The 21,533-nt window shown below is 40.5% G+C and overlaps 1 protein-coding gene across 1 annotated transcript in view; it reads right to left on the bottom strand.

The window, feature by feature from the left end:
• FAM19A1 (family with sequence similarity 19 member A1, C-C motif chemokine like) overlaps nt 1–21,533 on the bottom strand; it is a 221,761-nt gene that overhangs the window by 198,133 nt on the left and 2,095 nt on the right. Inside the window, exon 2 of the mRNA XM_017835159.1 lies at nt 20,602–20,722. Coding sequence (XP_017690648.1) covers nt 20,602–20,719 — 118 coding nt within the window. The 5' untranslated portion in view covers nt 20,720–20,722. The remainder of the gene's footprint in view (nt 1–20,601; nt 20,723–21,533) is intronic.

Genomic DNA, 21,533 nt, shown 5'->3' with positions numbered 1-21,533 from the left:
AATCCCTCACAGGAGCCATCAATGAATTTCATTTTGTAGAGGGCCCAAAGGTGCTTTTATCTATAACCCTAGAACACAGTTATCTACTGCCCGAAGTCTTTTGGGTAGTGCTGTTAAAATGCTATTGAATCATCGTGGTCTTACTTGGTACCTACTCCATTCTGCTCATGGAGTAACACTGGGATGAAAACTCAACCTTGTTTGGGAAGGATTTACCCTTACACAAGACTAGCAACTTCTTCTTATCACCTTTTTCTTGCCAGTTTTGTAGTCTGAGTTCCAGTGTTTACACCACCTCATCACTCCTTGATCTTCTGGAAACAGTGCCACCTTCATGGTTTTGTTTGTTTTCCCACAGACTTCCCTGCAGCCAATCCCAGGTGATGGAATCTGCCTTGTTCTGCTGCCCTGATACCTGATGTGTTGTATTTTCACACTGTTACTGCCGTTTCTGAGCGCTATGACTTAAATAAACAAAAACCTGCAGGAAACACTAATAATTCTATGCTAAAAAAATACACTTAAAAAATTATGCAGAGGATGGTCAGAACCACTCATGTTGATGTCAACATCTCAAAAAAGTTCAAGGTGACAATGTTTCACTCCAAAAACTTCAGATAAAATGAAATATCTGAGTAACTGGGTTTTTATTTGAATTTTCTGTAAGTGTTTTCAGGTACACATTTTTCCTCAAGGGGAAGTCTAACAAGGCAGGTCTGAACTGATTTAAAGAGATGTACTTTCATTAGTAGGTGATTTACTAGAGCAGCATGTGTGTTAGATCCAGCAGTAAAAGCAAATTAATTGAACAAAAAATACTGTAGGAAGAAGCAATCTGAGTTATCAGGTGTTAGCAATCAAAAAAGATTAATACGGAAATATTCATGACCTCTACCCATAAATAACCATAAAGAAAACTTTTCTCTCTTCAGAAAATGAATTCAGGAGAGCCTTGGAAACTGTAATTAGTATTAATTTAGCTGATTGTACACTTAGATAAGATGTACATAAAATGGTTTCAGACTTTAGGGGAAACAGACAGCTACATACACCAATTAACAGATTTTTAAAAGACCTGGAGATAAGCAATTAATTAGAGGAATGCAGGCAATAAAGGGATTCCAGATGAAGAAGTTGTGGGTTCTGCAAACAGGAGCCAAGGAATCATTGGAAAGAGGTTGTGGGATGGCAGAAGAGCAAACCCTTTCCTCTGCAGCATTCTACCTGCCAGCTCCAGGAGCAACAGGGATCAGCTCACTTTAACTGAACTGAGCACAGTCCCTAAGCTAATTGTGACTGTTATTTAGGAAATCTTTTTGTCACCTGGTAGCACATCCCCTGTACAGCTTAAACTTCGAGGAGGAGAGTCACTTGGCAGTCACTCTGATGGGAAAGAGGTGCTGAAGAATGAGCCAGTTTTTGGTCAAAGGCACAGAGAGAGCAGAGCCCCTTGTCAGGGCACTATCCTGGCACAAGAGTGGAAAAGGAAAAGTCTTCCCCCCTCTAATTCAGGCCAGGGCATAACTGTGAATTTCCCATGCTCAACTTCACTGCGCCACCTCCACTTCCCGACCTAGAGGCCCTTCAACAATAGATGGATCTTTATTTTGTTCCATTCTCCATCAAAATCTCTGAAAGACTTCTTTCATCTTGCTTTGAAGTAGATAATTTTAATGAATTGTTTACCAGCCAAGTCTAATTGAGCAGCATAACTACAGCAACTTGAAAAACCACTCAGAACTGCTCTAGAGATGGGAAATGACTGCAAGCCAAAAGTTGCAAGAGTGAGCAAATGAAAACCTTCTTTTAAAAAAGGCTCCTGATGTCAGTGAATCTGTCATTCCTCCTTCTTTATGAAGTGTGTCCTTGTTCATCAAGAAATTGCTTAGCATTTACCAGCCAAAACCAGCTTTGCTCTCTATTCAAACAGCCAAAGACCTGTCTGGGCTGCAATTATCAACCGGTGTCATAATGACACAAAAATGTAATGTAACAGTTGTAACAAAGGCAAATCTAAGGAATGGCAGAGTTTTAATATTTCAATAAGGTTAAAGCAGGAGTGTTAAATTATTTAGGTCCAGGAATAAGTTATAAGCACTAGAGCAATATCACATCCATACTCGTATATCTTTACACGTGTAGAGGTGATACCTATGTGATAAATTTCAGGAGTGTGAGGTAAATTAATTTACTATGCACTTTGATCACAATACCCTCTCCTGGCCTACTAATCCATTTCCCAACAGACTTGCTCTAACATCCCAAATCACAGAACACTTTCATTGCTGCCATTAAGGACAATGTTTCATAGTCTACCTCTTTTTTTTCTCCTGACAGGTATGGAAGTTTCCCTCCTCGAAAAATTAAGAAATATAAATTAAGTTAGGGGAAATCATACTGATGAAACCTTTACATCCTCCACTCCTCCATATTATAAAGCTACATAAGAGACTTAAAAAGAGAAAATATCTTCAAATTCTTCAAATACTGACAGCTGGGCAAGATGCTGTGATGTCTGCATGTTTCTGGTGGAAGGGGAAAAATGAATAAAGAACAGATGTATAACTCTTCAACTACAATGATTTAATACTGCTAATAAAGAAATAATACATATCTACATATAAATTCCTGGAAAAGCACTAATAGTTAAACCTAATCTACAAATGTGCTCACAATTTGACATTTTAAGGCTATAGACTATTATGCCATAAAAATGCTAATTAATATATCTATCACTGCCAGAAGTGTGATGGAACCAAAATGTTTGGCATGCTTATTGTAAAGAAAACCTGTTACTACCTCAAATCCTCAGTCACAGCCAACTACCAGGAGCAGGGAATCATTGGTCTCTCCTGGGGAGGACAGGAGCATCCTCTCTCTGCCAGGCTCTGAACATCACACACAGGAGAGGTGCTGCCAAGCTGGAGGCTCCCGAGGGCAGGAGATTTACCCCTCTGCCCACCAAGGTGGCCAAACAGCTGTAAATCCAAATTACAAAGCTGAAAAAACGATAAACTCAGGCGTTATTTATCAGAAGATCACCAGGTGGATTGATTTTATGGATTTGAAGCTTCTTAATCTTACCACACATACAGAAGGGTATAGTGCCTGAAACCTCCATGGGAGGAATCCATGGATTTGTGGGAAAAGCCAGGAAGGAAATTAATTGGCTTATAGTAAGGCCATGGATGTAAAGCTGTGTTCTGGACATACAAGCACTACCTTCCCCCAATTTACCATGGCTTTGTTTACGGCATGAATTGCACTTACCCAAATATTAAATATTGACAGAAACAGTCATAGTGGACTTTATGACACTTTGGGCAGTTTCTGCACTTGAGTCCATATCTGTATTTTAGAATTTGTTACAGGAATCCTAATTCAAAATGTAATAAGAAAAACATTTCTAGAGATGAAAAAAGGCAGGATAATTGATATTGTTCTCAGGTTTCATACATCTGTCCTTTATGATTTTAAGTGTTTCATTTAGACAACATGATCCCTGGGAGGTCTGCCTAGCTGTGGACACCAGAACACAGAAAGTAAAAACAAAAACATCAGAAGTGGATAAGTGGATAGCTTCCTTATTGGGGTGAGGGTAGGCAGATTAAAAAAAAAAAAAAACAACACAGGGAATTTGAGAAGTGTTTCCAGTCCATGGAGTGAGTGCATATAACCTAAAGGAATACCTGTGATGGCACCTTGTCACCCCTGAGGCCAGCGGGGCTTTGCCTTTGCCTTGTGATGGCAGAAGACAAGGACAATGTCTGCTCCACTGGGTCCACAGCTCACCACTCACAGCTTGACAGAGCTGTGCCCTGAGGGCAGACAAAGCCAGACTGCCCTGAGGGCTGCAGGGACAAGAAACAAGGAAAATTAGGGTATGCTGAGCTCCTGCACTGCCTTCGTGTTGCCGCTGCTACCCTGGCCAGGGCAGTGACTGCCACACCTTGTCACTGCAGCTACAAAGATGTTTTCACTGCTATTTGGGGAACTGCAGAAATTCTCTCTGTGTGGGAGAAAGTATCTGAAGAAGGCAGTAACATCCATTTTCCCTGGCCAAGGCAGCACCAGGGATTTTCTGCTGTCCCTTACAGTGCTGTTCCCGCTGCTTTGGTCCGTGACAAGCCACAGTCCCAGGGGAAACATCTCATTCCAGACTGGCACTTGTACAATGAGGAAAGATGCTCTCAGCAATAGCACAACTGAAAACATTTCAGTCTTTATCAGGACCAGCAGGAATACAGCCAGACCCCAAACCCTTGTGATGATTTGAACAACTGACTGCAAGACCCGGTCAGCCGATGGGAAACTTTTGGCACTGAGTTACCCAGGAGAGTGACAAACCCTGCTGCTGTGAACATCCCCACTATGGACCACACGGAGCAGACAAGAAATAAGGGAGGAGAAAGGACAACGTTATGTGAAGAAAGTGAATGAAACCAGCTCTGTACACTAAAAATGGGACTCTGCACTACGTACAGAGGCTTGTAGTGAATATTCCTGCCCGACAGAGAACAAAAAGTTTGGACATGCCTGGCCATGTGCATATCCACACATTCTGATTTTGAGTGATAATACATTGCCCCCTTCCTCTACCCTCCTCAAGGAGTAATGAAAGGAAATGCATGAAATAACAGCAGCCATAAATAAGGAGGCTTTGCAGCAGAGAAAAATTAAGCCTCCTTTTCTTACAGCATCTTTCCCAAACTTCCCATTTACAGAAGGAGGAGATGCTTCAGACAGAGGATGGCCTAAACTGGGTGGATTTTTGTTCTTTTGACATTAAAGATATAAGAAGAGAGGTGAGCAGAGAGTGATACAATCCAGCATAAAACTTCATACTAAAAAAAGAAATTAGCACTCTTTCCTCATGGTTTAGCATCCTGAAAATGTTAAGCACCTTTTTTATGGGATAGCACCTTTATCTTCCACAGATACAATTCACAGGATGTTTCTCAAAACTCTATCACAAATAAAGTACTTGTACATTCACAGTATCCAGTAGCTGCCGTTATAATTTATGGGCACCATCCTATGCAAATCATTGGGAAAAAATGACATCTCAGGGCTGTTTGTTGTTTAATCTCAGTTTGTCATGATTCAAAAAGAACGATGTGAAAATACAAGGAAAGTCATCCATAATGGTAAAAAAAGATTCTTGGACGTTCTTAGTTGTTTTCTAAGAAACATAAATAATCAGCTCTTTGTCAGCTATGAAATGAATCTACATTTTCTATTCCACATGAAGGGCCATCAAAACCAATCCTAAGTGTTTTACATCCCATTCTATTTCTGATGGCAGAACTTTGGGGCTCTAAGATTTGACAGCTACAGATCATCCACTGAGCTGGGTAACAACATGAAAAGACATCACACAGAACGGGGATGGGCCTTCTACAGAAATCACAAGGCTTTGGAAAGAGGTTTGTGCTTTGTGCTGCTGAAGAAATAACAAACCTTGGTGGGGTGGGTTGGCCCCAGCTGGATGCCAAAGCTGCTCCATCACTCAACCTCTCATTCTGTCTTACCAACATTTGGATCCTGCTAAAACTGGTTGTTCCTATCAGAAGTTTGTTGTGGTTCCTTGGGGTTTGGGTTTTTTTGTTTGTTTTTGTGGGGTTTTTATTTGTTTTATGTGTGGTTTGCTTATTTTGGGGGGGGTTGGTTTGTTTTTTTGTTACAAGTTTACATATTTCAGTAAAGGTCTCCTGACACATAACCCTCAACTCATTTATTCTAAGTAACTCATTTACTATTTTAAAACAAATATATCCAGGTAGGAATCCCACTACAATCCCCTCCACCCTCCCAGGAACCTGCAGTGAAAAAGGCACAATTAGATACAGTTTAAACAACTGCTGGAGACAACGATTAATATTAGATTGCACAGAGCTTCACTGCTGATAGACAATCGTGCTTTCCCTGGAAGAGGAGAACAGTGGTGCTGTGCAAATCAGAGCTGAGTTTACATAAAAATGACAAAAGCAGATGCTATCACTGAGATAAAGAAACATATTTCTAATACTTTGTAAAAAAACTCCCAGAAGCAACTCTCAAAATAAAATTATATTTCAGTCTGTGTTTCTTCAAGGACAGCAAACTAACTGCTGCAGATGTATATTAAAGGAGAAGGAGTACTGGTGTCTGACTCAGATAACTGTCACCCTGACAAGTGAAATGGGCTCATTCAATTAGCAAAGGTCTTGAGACGACTGAAGTCAGCAAAACACAACCGCACTGCAGACAAACATCGGTTTGTCAAAGCTTTGCTTTCCCTCTCTGTGGGCTCCTGCTTCTTTCTGAATGGATGAAGAGAGGCCGTGAGCAGGGCTGTGCTGTGGCTGGTGCAGCCTTGGCCTCATCCAGAACACAAACAGAGCAGAAGGGAAGCCGCAGGTCAAGCCTTGTGTTCAAACACAACGGCAGAAAGGCTTTGCCTCCTGCACCGCGCTGACAATTAGCGGGCAGTGATTTAGCTTTCTTCTGAAAGCAAGAGAAGCAAAACCAGCCAAAGTGTGCTTTTACCCAAAGAGGGTAAACTTTGCAAGAAGTTGTGCTTTTAATACACATCCTTTGTTTTTTGAAGCCTCTTTTTCACATGCATTTAGTTCTCAATGACCAGCGTCTGCCACCACGAGCTCAGATCACAGCTCTGTGCACTCAGCCTCAGGGACAGGGATTTTAGATCTGTCTTGTTCATCTCCTCAGTTTTTGGCAGGGTTAGGGGTTGTCTCAAAGCCCATCCAACCTTCTATAAAACACCACCTTAACCAGGGAGACTGAGAGCAATGGACTGGCTCTTTTTGCTGTCTCATAGCAGGTGAAGGAGAAAAACGCTGATGTTCAGCCCCTACTCTCTTAGTTATTTATTTGAAATGGAAAACTGAAGAGGCATTGGAAGTTACTCTCTCTACCAGTCATATCTTAACTCCACAGCTCTACTTTGGGAAGAAAGATGAAGGGTCAACTCTACAGCAGAACGTGGTTTCTGGTTAGAGATACTCTGAATTAAATCTATGTAAGGAAAGAAGAAGTACAATCTCTAGACTTTTTTTATTAATTTAATCTTGCTTTCTCCTTGCTGCTCTTTCAGTGTTTATAAATTTGTCAAATTGTTTCAGATTTTGTTTTCTTTTTTTTTTCTTTTCCAGTTAGTCAGAAGAACAATCGAGTTGTTCTTAACTAACTTCAAAATGTAAATGCTGCACCAAACCAACACTTGATATCTTGCTTTGGCTGTCACATAGAAAAGAATTATATTATTTACACTGCTTTAGTCACACAACAAAAGAAACACTGCTTTGCAAAGTGTAGACTGTTACCCTCCTGTATTCCATCAAACTGCAAAAATAAACAAACAATTGTCACAATAGAAAAGAAAATTTGCTACAATTACTCAAGCACATGAAAGCTTATCTCCACAAGAGATTCAATGAGCATTTTTCACATTAATTTATCAGTACAGATGAAATCAAATCCTAGTTTGATTCTCAAAGCCTACCAAGAGCCTCTGAATACGTTTTGCAAGCCAGGCAGTGGGCATCGGCTGATGCTCAGTCATCTTTCCATTGCACAAGAGGAAAAGGACCCTCTGGAAAAGGATCCCTTGTCAGGATTCCACAGTCCAAGCTGGTGGCCCCCATCTGGACTGGTACACTGGACTCATGCTGTGCCCCTATGAAAGCACAGAGTCCTGACAAGGAACAAGAATACTGGTCAATAACTACATAACCTCTGAGCTTCTGTGTTGCCAAAACAAAGATAAATTATGGAGAAGACCTTTCCCAGGTTCCAACAAGTGAGAAGAAAAACTTCTGCAGTCAGCTTCCACAGCTGCAGCCCAAAAATGGTCATTAGTGGGGAAGGACATGCAGGACCTTAACAGCATCTATCCCAAGTGTGTGCGTGTTCCCACACCTTTGACTGGACCAAACAAGACATCATTCACAGGTTATTTTCCATTCAGGATTTCCAGATCACAGTCCTCTTTTGGGACAGAACTAGGTCTTTCCCCGGAGGAATTTATGTCTTCAGAAGCAAGCAAGAGATTATGATTAAGGTGGGGTTTTTTTACAATTATAGAAAATGAAAGTTTTCATGCTGCTGTAGCTGGCCTGCAAGTGCACTGAGATAGCAGCAGGCAGTTAATATTTGCAAGTCAGACACATTTCAAAAAAATGCACTGAGTTATGCAGAATCCATGTTACACTGCCTGTGAAGGACTGGAAGCACAGCACTAAACTCTGGTGGGAAGTGTAGTCTTCAAGTGAGAAACATAATTAAAGAGGAGCCTTTTTGTCCTAGGAAAAGCCCAATCTCATCTTTTAAAAGAAGCAATTCAGTAACAAGTGGGAAGGTCTACATTTGAATAAACCCTGCACTGCCTGTTCAGCTGAGAGCCTGGACACAGGAAACATTCCTTGCAACAGCACAACTTGTTTGTCAGCTGAGCAGCAGTAAGTGAACGTGAAGGCTCTTTACACCTCCCAGCCAGGGCAGTCTGATAGATTACAGCTTAACCACCATGGAAGCTAAGCCAGTGTGAAGTTGGCTTACAGCAAAGCACTTGATTCCATGAAAAGAGGGAGCTGAGAGGCTCCATGATCCATCACCCAGCTCACAGCAACACTTGCACTTGCACATCAAGCCATGCCAGGGACAGAGCACCAGGGTTGGGATGCCTGCTCTGGGTACCAGCTGGGAGGACAGTGTCTGGCAGCCACCCTATCACTTAGAGAGACCAAGTTAGGAACAGAGTAACAAACCCTCATTTGTTTACATCTCAGCTGCCATAAAAATGATCATGGTGGAGATCTGCTCTCTCAGATGGTCTATTCCAGTGCTGGATGCTGCACAGGGGGATCGACTGTCCCTGAGTTGGCCAGAAAGATAAAAAAATGGACCAAACAGAAAGGCCACTGTTGGTTGGGTCCCCATAAAACTATTCTGTCTGTATAGCAATGATGTTCTGAGACCTGTATGTTCCATCAGAACATGGAATAATCTCTCCTGATAAAGGCATATTTGAGTTTTGTTCATATCTTTGTTGGGTTCCTATATAAAATCTGGACTTTAAAGCACCTGAAAATCAGGCAGGACACAGTTTACAGTAAGATTTGTGAAACTTAAGATACTAATTCATATACTGTGTTATTCAGAGAAAACTATTTTGCTATAGTTACATTTAAAAGCAGGTTTCCATTTTAAACTCTGTATGAGTTTTTCTCCTAACAGACTTTGATTCACAGATTCTGTCAGGACTAAGGGATAATCTCTTCTCACCTGTTAAAGAACACAGCCCCTCAGATGTAGGGAGCAGCATACTAAAGACATACAATCCTCCTCAGAAGGACTTCAGTATAAATGTGATACTGCTTTGTAGCTTGTTTCCATCTCTAGACACTATAGATTACACCTTTTCCTTTGATAGACTAGAAAACAAAAAAGGAACATAGGAAACAATTTGTTTTACATAAGAACAGGGTTTAGGGGGAACTTGCACAGCCTGAACCTCAGAGGATTAGGACTGGTACAAAGAACTGCTCGATACCACCCTGCTCGTAGAAGGTACATCACCACTAAACGCTGCAGCAACAGGCAGTTCACAGCCAATTAAGTGCACTCTAAAAAGTCAGGGAACTCTTATACTAGAGGAAGCCATCAGATAATTTACAACTGAAGCAGAATCCCATTCCCTTTCATTTGCACCTATTTTTATCACCAGCATTTGTTCATTTTCAGAACTGGTCCTGCTCAGTCAAGAATTTGCTTTCCAGAGTCTGCATCACCCTGTCTGACCAACCTGCTTGTGTCTGTGGTAACATCATGACCTCAAGCAAGAGGTCTTGACTACAGTGCAGCATGGAAACAGGGAGAAATTTTGGGGGGATGTAAGGGATGAAGGTTTGGTTCCAATACAAATACACAAAATCAAAGCATAAAAGCAGAGGGGAAGGAAGTAAGAAAACAAAAAAACACTATTATAGTAATATTGCCTTGCATACACTCTGTAGAGACAGGCACAAAGTAGCTGTGAATTTTTTTCCATTGGAATATTCTGATCAACAGTATTTCCTATGAGTGAAAAAGGTTATAAATTATATTTTTCCCGATTTTTCTTAGAAAACACTTTAACTGTGGTGTCACCATCAGGAAGTAGGAGGTGTATTTTAGCATTTCAAATGTTTTGATGAAATAACTACATTTTGATTCTTTCTAAATAGAAATGTTTTAAACTATTTACTTCATTAAAGTATCACTGGTGTTCCAGTTGGGATGAAATCAAGTGGAATTTTGTTGTTTAAACATCACATCAAGGTGCATTGACTAAGAGGAGGAAGTTCAGAGAGCCTTTTCCAAAAATGAGAGCCATAAGAGCTTACATAAAGGAAGATTTAGAGAAAATAAAGGAAACTGATTTAAAGGAAAGGAGACAAATCTAGAAATACACGAAACAGTTAAGGGGAGAAAAAAAAAGAGATTGAAACAGGGTGAAAACCTACAGAAAACAGCAGGTTATCTGCCTAGGTTGTGGACCTTACACTGAATTACAGTACCTGTGTTTGGTGATCTCCAAAGGGTGGTTTGGGATGGTTAGAAATACAATGTGCTCAGGATGCTCACTGTTCACGGTCTCCTCCCACTCAGGGGGTCTCAAAATTCCCTTCCTACAACTGTTTCAGCTCTTCCTCACACCATCCTTTGAGTGGGGAACTCGGCAGAGCTCACCTTTTAGGACTGAAAAGAGTCCAACCAGGCTCATAAAGGAACTGGAGTAACAACGACAAGCATGAGATAAATATCTAAAAACTGCTGTCAACTCATTCAATTCAGCCTGTTATCAACAGTAGGAGATCAGCATTAAACAATTACCCAATTCTGCCCTCAGGGAAAGAGGGAAATGCAAAATATTTCCAAAGAAGACACTGAGGAAGATACATTCCTCCTCAAGAGGATTCATTTAAGTATCCTGCCTGGCAGCTCTCCTGACTCCCAGTGTGCTGTGATAGGGATATACACCCTGGAGGATCATTTATGATTTTCTCTTTTGCCCAGCTATGAGCCCCATCCCTCCCCTCTGCTGGGCATACAGACAGGTTTTATTGGACAGAGGGAAGATCCTGCTGGTGTGTAGTCCTGGGAAAGCCATGAGCTCCCATGGACACTTCCCCACTTCACTGTGAATTTCCCTAATGTCTAAAGATTTCAGTACGAGGACAAATGTCAAGGGAGGGCACAGAAAAGCCTCGTCTTGCTTCTAGGCATTGAATAATCTCATTTAGGGACAGCTATCAGTGGTGGTTTGGCCTTGTTAATTTTCTCTTCCTAAGTCAGCACTCAGACACTCACAGCTTTGGTCTACTGCTGTTATCAAGACATTTGCATGCACTAATCCATGACAAATGGTTTCATTCGATGCACATCTGATTTCCTTGCCTGCCAACTAGAAAGAGATAATAGAAATACCAAGAGAAACTAAATTAGAACTAAAGGAGTCATCTATTTGTTGGAGAAACTCAAAACAAGGTTAAGATAAACACCACCCAGGCAGCTGACTTGATGGAGAAAGCGCTGAGATTTCAGCCGTGGAAAGACAGTTTCTAATTACCTAAGGGAACAAAAATGCTGCATTTTAAAATGTCACAAAAAGAGGATATTACTAAAGAAATAATTATACTACAGATGTGGGAGCTGGCTTAGACAGTCATTCTCTGTCAGTTCCTGCCCTGGCACACTGAAACCAATTGCAAACTCAGAAACCTCTGTTAGCTTCAACTCATCCTTTTTTTGTTGTTGTTTAACACACAATAGCAACTTCTGGCTGACTGACTCCCCAGATTTGAAAGTCTCCCATGCAGCTAACCAAAAAGAGGGATTTAATGAACTAATGATAGTCACAGTAAACAGTGGCAGTGTAGCCCTGATAGCTTATGATTTAAGCAAGATTTCCCCACCCCCAGATCTCTGCTGTTTAATAAAAGCTGTATCCTTGTCAAAAGAAAAAAAAGGTAACTTCTGTAAACATTAGACTTTCTTTCATTTCAGTGCTACTCTAAACCAAAACAAGAGCTGGTACCAGCCAGAAGGACACACAGGACCTTCCTCATGTTCACACTGGTTTTGGATTTGAAGTCTGTGAGGACTTGATTCCCCTTGGGAAAGAAACAGCCACCGGCAGATCTAAAGTTATACTTTCACACAGGATTTTGATGTATTGTTTTGGGTAGCTGCTGCTACCTTACACAGCCAATGAGGAATATCAGGGCAAAAGTAAGGCATAAAGATATCAAACTACTTTTTCAATCACAGTTTCAACTTAGGAAACTGATTCTCCATTAAAAAAAAAACACTAAACAAAACAAACAGTGAAACCACTGACCAAAACAGAAAAACCCTGGATGTTAAGTCCTCAGAATTTTCGACTCAGTTCCAATTTTAATATTAAAACAGGAAACAGAAGTTCAAGAGCTTCTGAACTGTAAAATTAGTCAATTTTGAAACATATGATGAAAAACATAGAAATTATTATATCATAGCAATACAATGATATATTGTATTAACAAAATTATAGGAGATATTTGCCTTGTCATATTTTAGTGTTTTACCATACCCTCCTTACCCACAGCACCCTTAGCCAGACGAGAGATGCATTTTTCAAAATACAGTGTTCTGAACACCCTACTTCTATTTTCAGTATTACTTGATCTCATTTCCATATGGTTTAAAGTTTTATTTAAATTCAGAATGATTCAGAATGTGAACATTTACTTCCTACTACGTTTATCTAGGCAAACATATACACTACAGATACTTCTCAACTCTTGAATCTGTTCAAAGCCACAGCTGTGTTATTGGTGGTTCCTGGGCAGCATGTAGGGAAAGAGGTGTTAACCAAAAGGTTCCTTTCATTTGTGCATGTTCTTTTAAGAAACAAACATATAAATCAATGAAACCGATTTTCCAAATAAACTGTCCTTGCTTGCTCCCAACCACTTAATTAAACACCATTAACTCTAGTTTGTTTTGGCAACCAATTAATGTCATGATCAAATATAAATAGACTCTGCGAGAAAAGATTATAATTAATAAATCCTGAACAACACAGTACAATTACACTGAAGCCTTGCTTGCCAGAAATATTTAACAGCAGTTTTGGAGAGCATTAATGAGGACACCAAAAAAATAATAAAAAGTTTTATCAGAGTGTGTGCAGTTTAGATCCTGAGGCTCTTGCCTGCACTCAGGCTGATCTATAGAGCCTTTGGCTGCTGACATTATTTACAGCATAGAAAATCACAACCCCAGGTTCCCCATTTTCCAACAGACTGACATGTATGCTCACAGGAGTTTTCCAATCAAGTTCTTCATTTCATTGATATAACTTTTACACAATTTAACTGCAAAGTGTATTTTGCTCACCATGTTTTAATAGGTTCACAATGAAGGCTCTTGATTCAGATTTGTCATTTACAGAAAACAAAATTAATCCAGTAGGAGCTTTGGATTATGCAAGAGGATGAATTAAAAGCATTCTTCGATCTGAACCAACAGCTCCCCTAGTAATCAAGAGACAAAGATCACTACTTAAGCTGGGGTTTAATTGCCTATTCATTTAGTGAGAGTTAAGGTGCATGATATGCACTAAAACTTCACTGCTCATGGAAGAAATATTTATGCACAATTTCAAGAAGCACCCAGCACATATGGCTGGGGGGAGCTGCTCGTGGAAAGCAGGTTATTCACCTTGTAGCTCAAAGACAAGACACCACAACAAGAGCACCCACCTCAGATAACAGATTGGCTGTGTACTGCACTTCACCTGGTGATTCTCAAGGAATCATTTTCACATCATCCAAAAACTGCTCAAATCCTCCATTCCTGCCATCAATTCAGTTCCCAAGCAAAGCTGTTCTCTCAAAGTAATATAAGGATTACAGTGGAATACTAGGACACAGTTATTGATTAGCATGACAGCAACAGTCATCCTGCACCTGCTGTCACCAAACTGACCTTTCAAGAAGGGCAGGGACTGGTTTCTTTACCCACTGCGAAGGAAAAAGGAAAAACTGCTATTCCAAAACAGATATAGAAGGCGAGAGAGAGATGTCAGAAAACAATCTTCTAAATAGAGCGTAGAAATATGAGTCACAGATACATACATTGGGCTTTGCAACTCCATTCAGCTTAATTTACACCCCCAATTCCCCACTGTGCATCACTGACTGAGTCTCATAAATTTGGAATCCAGCGGCGCTGCAGCCCTCGTGGTCCCTACCTAGGGCTCCATGAACAGAAATCTCCAGCATCACTCCCATGCAAAAGAATAAGTTCAGCTGGAGAGAATCTGCATAGAGCATCTGAAAACAGCAAAATATGCTGAATCCCACCAGGAAAATAAATCTTGCTCACAGCAAAGCTTAGTTTCACAACATAGCGGAAACAAAAACATTCAGAAGGAAACCACGAAGATTATAGACAAGATAGGATAAAACAATATGAAACTTAATGGGAGAAAACACATCTGTCTTATGAGGAAATGCACTTGGATATTGCCTTTTAAAATATAAATGAGCCTTGGATAAAAGAGGCTAATCATTAAAGGCGGGTTTCTGATGCTATCAGCAGAAATACTTCAGCACAGAGCAACACAGTTTGCTTTTGGGGCTTATACTTGTAGGTGCCAAATTTTCCTTGGGACTTCGCCACCATAGTATGAATTCTCACAATCTTTAACGCCATGACAGCGAGCTCCAAATAGTCCCTGCATGACTCACCCAGGCCCCAGGGCTGCACTTGGAGCTGGAGGCTCAGCACACCAGGGTGGGAGCAGTAGGTGCTTCCGAGGCCAGCGCAGCAAGAGGTGATTTTTGATCCCTATTTCCCTAGAACAGCTTCTGTCACACCAAGAGGGATGTGCTTTGCACCTGCCTGAGTGTCTGCCTGCAGAGGGGCCTGAGGGACAGCTGAAGTGGCACGGGATGGGGACGGGAGCATGGCCAGCAGGAAAGGGCAGAGCAAGGGGACAGAACAAGGGCACTGGCACTGCCCGTGTGAACCACACATGAGGGAGGCACATCACATCTCTCCAAATATCACCATGAGCACCCTGCCAATGCTCTTTTGCACCAGGTGTGCTGCGAGGGTGATCACAGGGAATGCAGCCCTTCCTCCAGCAGCTCCCGTGGAACCTTGCTGGGCACAGCAGTTGCTCAGTGCCCCACTGCACACCTTGGCCATGCTGCTCTTCACAGTCCATTGAGCTGCAACACCTGCTCCCCCTCAGGTTGCTTCATCTCCCTGGATCAGAAGTAACAAGGCATCACATTCAGCAGCATGACTGGTGACAGCTTTCCTCCACCTGCAAAATTGCTGAGAGCCTCACAGCTGCACTCCCTTCTCCTCCTGCCTTTGACCATCCCATGAGCTCTGGCTGCTCCCTGGCACTACCTACCTACACTTTTTCCCCTTTACTTCAAAGGGCTTCTGTGTCTTAAATAATAGCTTACAAACCCCCCCAAACCCCCACAGCTAACTGCCTGCAAGCACACCCTGTAGCCATGCCGGTTTTGTTTTGGAGGTTTGATTTCTCAGAAAACAAAACAAACCAAACAAAACAAAAACAAAAAACCAAACAAACAAAAAAACCCCCAAACCATAAAAAAACCTAAATTACAGGGTACAATACTTCTGATAAGGTCTGCTGCTATAAACAAGTGTATCACACAAGCACAGCAGGCAGTTCATTGCTATCATGCTGCTTATAAACCCTACATCATCCTTAAGTGTTGAGTTGTTACATCAGTTCTCTGTCCACACAAAATACATGCCCACATACATTCAAACATATTTTTTATGTGACCAGGAGCACAGCAGGTACCTCCAACTTGGATTTCTTTACTTAGCAGTTGGTAGCTTCACATTCTCAAGAACAGCCTGTGAAGGCCAGGTGTGTATAACAAAGGCATCACAAGAGAGATGATTTCCAGTGAATGACTGGAACAGCTCATTACGAGCAGGTTTTTCTGATCATGATCAAACCAGGACACTGTTGTGCTCCCTGTGCATTTCTGGTGTAAGTGAAAACCAAATCAGACCTTAGAGCTTAAAAATTTGTTCATTTTTATTAATACAGCAAGAAACACTACTTGTCACCTTTGATGCCCACGACAATATCTGCTGGATACTGGCTGCGTTGCCCCATGGCAATTTGGACGTTGTGTACTGAAGGCAACAGTTTGCATTCACACCATGTGATTAATGAAACACAATTCTTGGTAATCATAGAAACTGCATACTTTTACATAATGACTACCTGGTCCCAGACTTGCTTCTATCAATACGAGGAGCAAAAATCCTGTTGAATTCACCTTCTAAATCTCAATTGTTCTACAAAGTAATGACACATTTTATTTACGCTTTTCCGAGGAGTTAGATCCAAACCAACATTCTTCCCAGTCTGTTTTAAACTGAATAGCCACATATATGGGGCATATGAATACAGCAGACCTTTTGAAATGTGAAAATATGCAATTTCCCCCAAGGCTATAAAAATCAGTGGGAAGGCCAAGATCAGAACTAAGACATTTTTTGCTCACAGCCACAGACTCCACTTTCTGCAAAATGCTGTCTACTGAGAAACATGCTCAGAGCATCCTTTGGTTGATGTTCCTTGTTAGTTTGTACAGAATTGCTTTGAGACCGATTTTTCCACCTCGTGAGATGAAGTACAGAGAAACACTTCTTGAGATGATTTTTAATGGGCACATCATTAACTACTGTCACAATAAAAGGCACTTTACGTTTAGCATCATAAAATTCCAGCCTTGATTCTCTCCATGATTTTTTTCCTCTGAATAGGCCTATTTTTAATTGACATATTTGCTACAGTAGGTACATGTTTCTGCTTGTGTTTGTCTCACATCTTTACACTGTGTACAAAACTAACTTAACGTGTACCTAATTAATTTTGCACAAACTTACAGGTGAATCCTATGTCCTTTCAAGCAACACACAGCCAGTGTTGTGCACTGTGATTAAATACTAGCTGATGCATATAATGCCTCGTTATGAAACACAGCCAAAATTTTGTCAAGAACTGCATGATTGAAAGAGTGGTGTTTGTTTATTGCGTTTTTTTTTTTTTTTAAAACTTGAATCCTGTACTTTGCTGATATCTTGCTGTCTCACCAAATGCCAGCATCTACTTCCTACCTCTGGGTAGGGTCAATCCTGTCAATCAGATGATCAATGAACTATCACAGGCACTCAGATAACTCTGCAAATCACAACCTGTCCACTTTAACCCTCAGGCCAATTCAACAGCCAACTCTGTGTATCTTAGAGTCCAAGAGCCAGTGTGGAAATCTTTTCATTACCACTGTTTCTTCTTAAATCACACAGAAATGACATGCTTGGAAAAAAGATGGAGATTTGTTTCCACATAAAGTTATTTCCTGTGAATGCTTTCACACATCCTCTGCCTAACATGATTTTCATGAAAATGAAATATTGTCATAAAAAACCTGCAGAAAGCCATGTATATTACCCAAGGGGAATTACACTGCAATGGTGTTCTGCCAGTTTACTCTCAAGTCTCCTCCTCCTCACCCATCCAAGTCAAAAGGAAAAGGCACCAATACTTAAAGGTACTAAACAACAGCATTCAAACTTCTCATCATGTTAATGAGACAAGGAAGAATTAATGAACAAGCACAAATAACATAGCATCGTTCATCTTATAAGCAAGCAATATTCACCATGCCCTTACTACCTGTGCCCACCTGCCAAGGTTTCACAGAAAATAAAGCTACAGTCAATCAAAAATACTGTCAGGTAGAGCTGTTTATCACATTTGTTTCCAGGTTCATACCTTCTGCTAAGCCATCTAACTGAATAAAGAAGTACTGAATTATAAAAATGAAAAATTATACTACACTAAAAGGAGGCTTTAAGCTTTTGTGATTGCACAGTGCGTGGAAATCTAGCTCAGCCCATTCAGACACTTAAGAAATTTTCAGGGGGAAAAAAAAAAAAAGAACAAGCTCAGAAATCTCTGATGATAAACTAACATTTTTATATATTGCCCTTGATTTCCAGAGTTTCAAAACTGGATTACTGCAGTAGTCCAGATGAATACATTCACTGTGCTAATCCACTGAGTTCACTTCAAGTTTATTATGCTAAATACACACCAAGAGGATTTTATCTTTTACCTGCACCTTCCTGTGCTCTGTGAGGCTCTTCTATTCATCAAGTATGAGAAGCACAAGATGGGGTGAAACCTGCCTTTTTAATTATCTTGTACCAGAGTGGCCCCACAATGGAGTTGAACTGCTCAAATTCTCTTATTTTAGAGCATCTCATTACCTATGGAAGACCACAAACTGAAAGAAAAGGTATGCTGAGCATGCTATTGATTACAGCTATATTTGTCATGATTCAATAAGTTGAAGTTTCATATACCAAATATTAAATTACTGAAATTATATCCTGGCTCATCTGCATCCATTTTTATTCACTTTTATTTGGCTGGACATTTTAATCTTACTTACACAGTGACTAACGAAAAATAAACCACGCATTCCTAATATTATAAGTATGAAAAATAGGGTGTGCTCAGGGACTGCAGTTGAATACATTAAAATCACTCAGTTTGCTAGTTAACATATTTCCATCCCTTTTATGTACAACCTTTCACATTCAGTTGGCAGACTGAAAATTCTTGGCCTTATAAAAAACACTGTCTTGATTTTCTGTTGTGACAGCAGAAATTGTCCAAAATACCTAACAGTTTCCCTAAAGGACACTCAGTAGCTGGTACTTCCCAGGTGCAGCACAATCTGAATTCGAGGTGAACATCATGTCAAATTCCACTCATCTGTCAGTGTAGTGGATTATTTCTTGAGAGACTGAAATTGGCTGCCTGGGATCAGAACACCATCAATCTTGTTCGTGTAGGGTGTGGAGAAGCTGCCTGAGCCAGGCTCGCAGGAGGGAAAGCTTGGCTGCTTCTAAGTAGGTGATGAGGCAGCTGTAAAACCTTCACTCTATCTGTAGCACATCTCTGAGTGAAAGATTTTGTCATTTTTCACATTTCCCCAACATTTGGTATGCATTCAGTGTCTTGCTGTTCTTGCTTCATAAAAAAGGTGATTTTTCAAGCTTAGGCAAATGTTGCTGAGCTCTGGATGTGCCCAGCTCTCATTTTTTCTCATAATGTCACTTGTTTCAACTGATTCCCTAAAACGATATTACATTTTCCTTTTACATATCTGTTTAGCTTTGCTGGTTTTTCCCCATTTCCTTCACTAGGGACAGACTCAAATAACCAGCAGCATTACTGACAATTGCACTGTAATAAATCTCTGCAAGTCCCAAATAAGACCCTCACCACTCAAACTTCAAACACTCTCAAACTTCCAGTGTCAGCTAGTAAATACTTTTGGCTAAGCTGATGTTTTAACATGGGTACTGAGAGCGAGGCTAGCAAAGATTTTGCTCTATTCCTCTATACAATATATGCTTTATTACAAGAAAGCAAGACAAAGCCAATATCTGTGACTTCTGGGCAAGAAATGTACTTGGGAAACTTTGAGTTTTAAGGTTACTAAAGCCCTGTGATTCAAGACCATCTGTCTTTGAAGGGATGTCATGAGATCAAAAAACATTCAAGTATTAATTGCCACACTGTTAAATGATTCATCACTGTGAGTTAAGATTTTCCATCTTTCCTTTCTATGTCTCTTAAAACCTTTCCCACCTTTCTTTGGATCCAAATTTGTTAAGTGACATTCTTGGCCCATCTAATTTTAACCAGATGATAATACTCTGCTAGAATGTGCCAACACCTCAATTTTTAGCATAGCACATTCTTCAAAGTGCAATTAACAGCTGAAAAACTTACGTGATCTATTTCTATTAATAAAAACACAATAAAACCACTGATGTGCTGTCCCTGCAGATCCAACAGTCAAAGTCAGCTCTGTTCTCCACTCTGATTTATTCTGATTTATAGGCATTTAACTCCATTGAAAGACAGTCCCAAATTCTCCTCTGGGCTGCACTTTTGCGACCCCATCAATTTTCAGAGGTAAACTTGAGAACCTTAAAATAAGTGTGACTCATTTATGCAAACATCTGACCTCCAGTAAACACAGGCGACTATGAGTGAGATTTGGTGCCAGTGTTTCAAGTAACAAACCCATACCCAGTTTGGGTCAGATAACTGCAAAGTTATCCAAACCTGTGTTGTCACAATGTCTGAGTTACACACCCATTCCAGAACTTCACCAGGTGAGGAGAAGGGGAGATAGAGATAAGGACATAGAAACTGAAAAGTTATCCAAAATGGGATGCCTGTGTTGGGAAATTGTTAGAAGATGACATTAAAGGATGACTATTCCAACATCGGATTGGCAGAGCAACAACACACATTAGACTAACCAAAAAAAACAGATGCTGTGCAATATAAAGGCAAGCAACTCATAAAAGTTAAATGATAAAAAGATTTTTGATTACTCAGTCATTTATCAAGACAGACACGAGCACGGGCAGAGAACCTGCAATCTCCCGGCATCCCAGAGCTGAGCCCAGTCCTACCTGGTCTGTGCAGGTGATGCTGCTGGAAAGTGTGATGGAGGGACCCCTGACAGAGCAGCATTGCACAGGCACTTATCCACAAATACAGGACCCAGGACATTGCAGAGACCACTGCCATTCTCTAAACAAAATATTAGACAGACGTTATTACCCAATGCCTCACAGCACACAGAATAGTCAGATTCCATTACAACAGTATTTTTTTTTCCTTTTTCACTCCTTTTGCTAAATTTCTTTTGATTATTATTCCCCCTGCAGGATGCAATTGTTATACAGCAAAGGTCATGCCCAAAAAGGACAGCTGAGGTAACAAGACATCACGCAGGAGCCTGGATAACTTTAATAATTCAGTGGTAAAAATCAAACTGTAATAATCTGAGGACTAAAAAAGCCACAATGTAAAAAGAGGCTGGAAAATATTCCCACACTAATCCATAGTTGCATTTACAAGGGAGTTAAAAAATATACATTAAATTAAAAAAAAAAACCACAGTGCCAGCTGAGAAACTCATGATGTCCAGGCAGTATCAAAGCTACTTTAAACATATTACAAAAAGGCATAAAACATCCTCAGTTATCCAAGATGAATTGCAAAAATACTCCATTCCCAAAACTGGACAGCTGATGGGGACCCAGAAGTTAACAGTTTATTGTTTGTTTCTTTACTTTTGCAAGCATTAATTATTAATCATGCTTCTGTCTACCAAACAAAGCAATTGTTTCTCAAAATTACATTCTAATCCTCAGACGAAATCCAGCTTCCTTTTGTTCCACCTGTGCGTGCACAGAGACCAGAGTATGGCCAGATTGAATTTCAGATGGATCCCATACAAGATTTGATGCTTTCTCAAAGCAGATTGTGTCAAAATTTTAATAATATTCCCGTTGCAGAGGGAAAGAGCGATTTCTTTGTCTGCTGGTGCTGCTGTACT

This window comes from Lepidothrix coronata, unplaced genomic scaffold, assembly GCF_001604755.1.
Source record: "Lepidothrix coronata isolate B3197 unplaced genomic scaffold, Lepidothrix_coronata-1.0 Scaffold249, whole genome shotgun sequence".
In the NCBI taxonomy this organism is placed as follows: Eukaryota; Metazoa; Chordata; class Aves; order Passeriformes; family Pipridae; genus Lepidothrix; species Lepidothrix coronata.
This window is presented reverse-complemented; position numbering and strand designations above follow the sequence as displayed.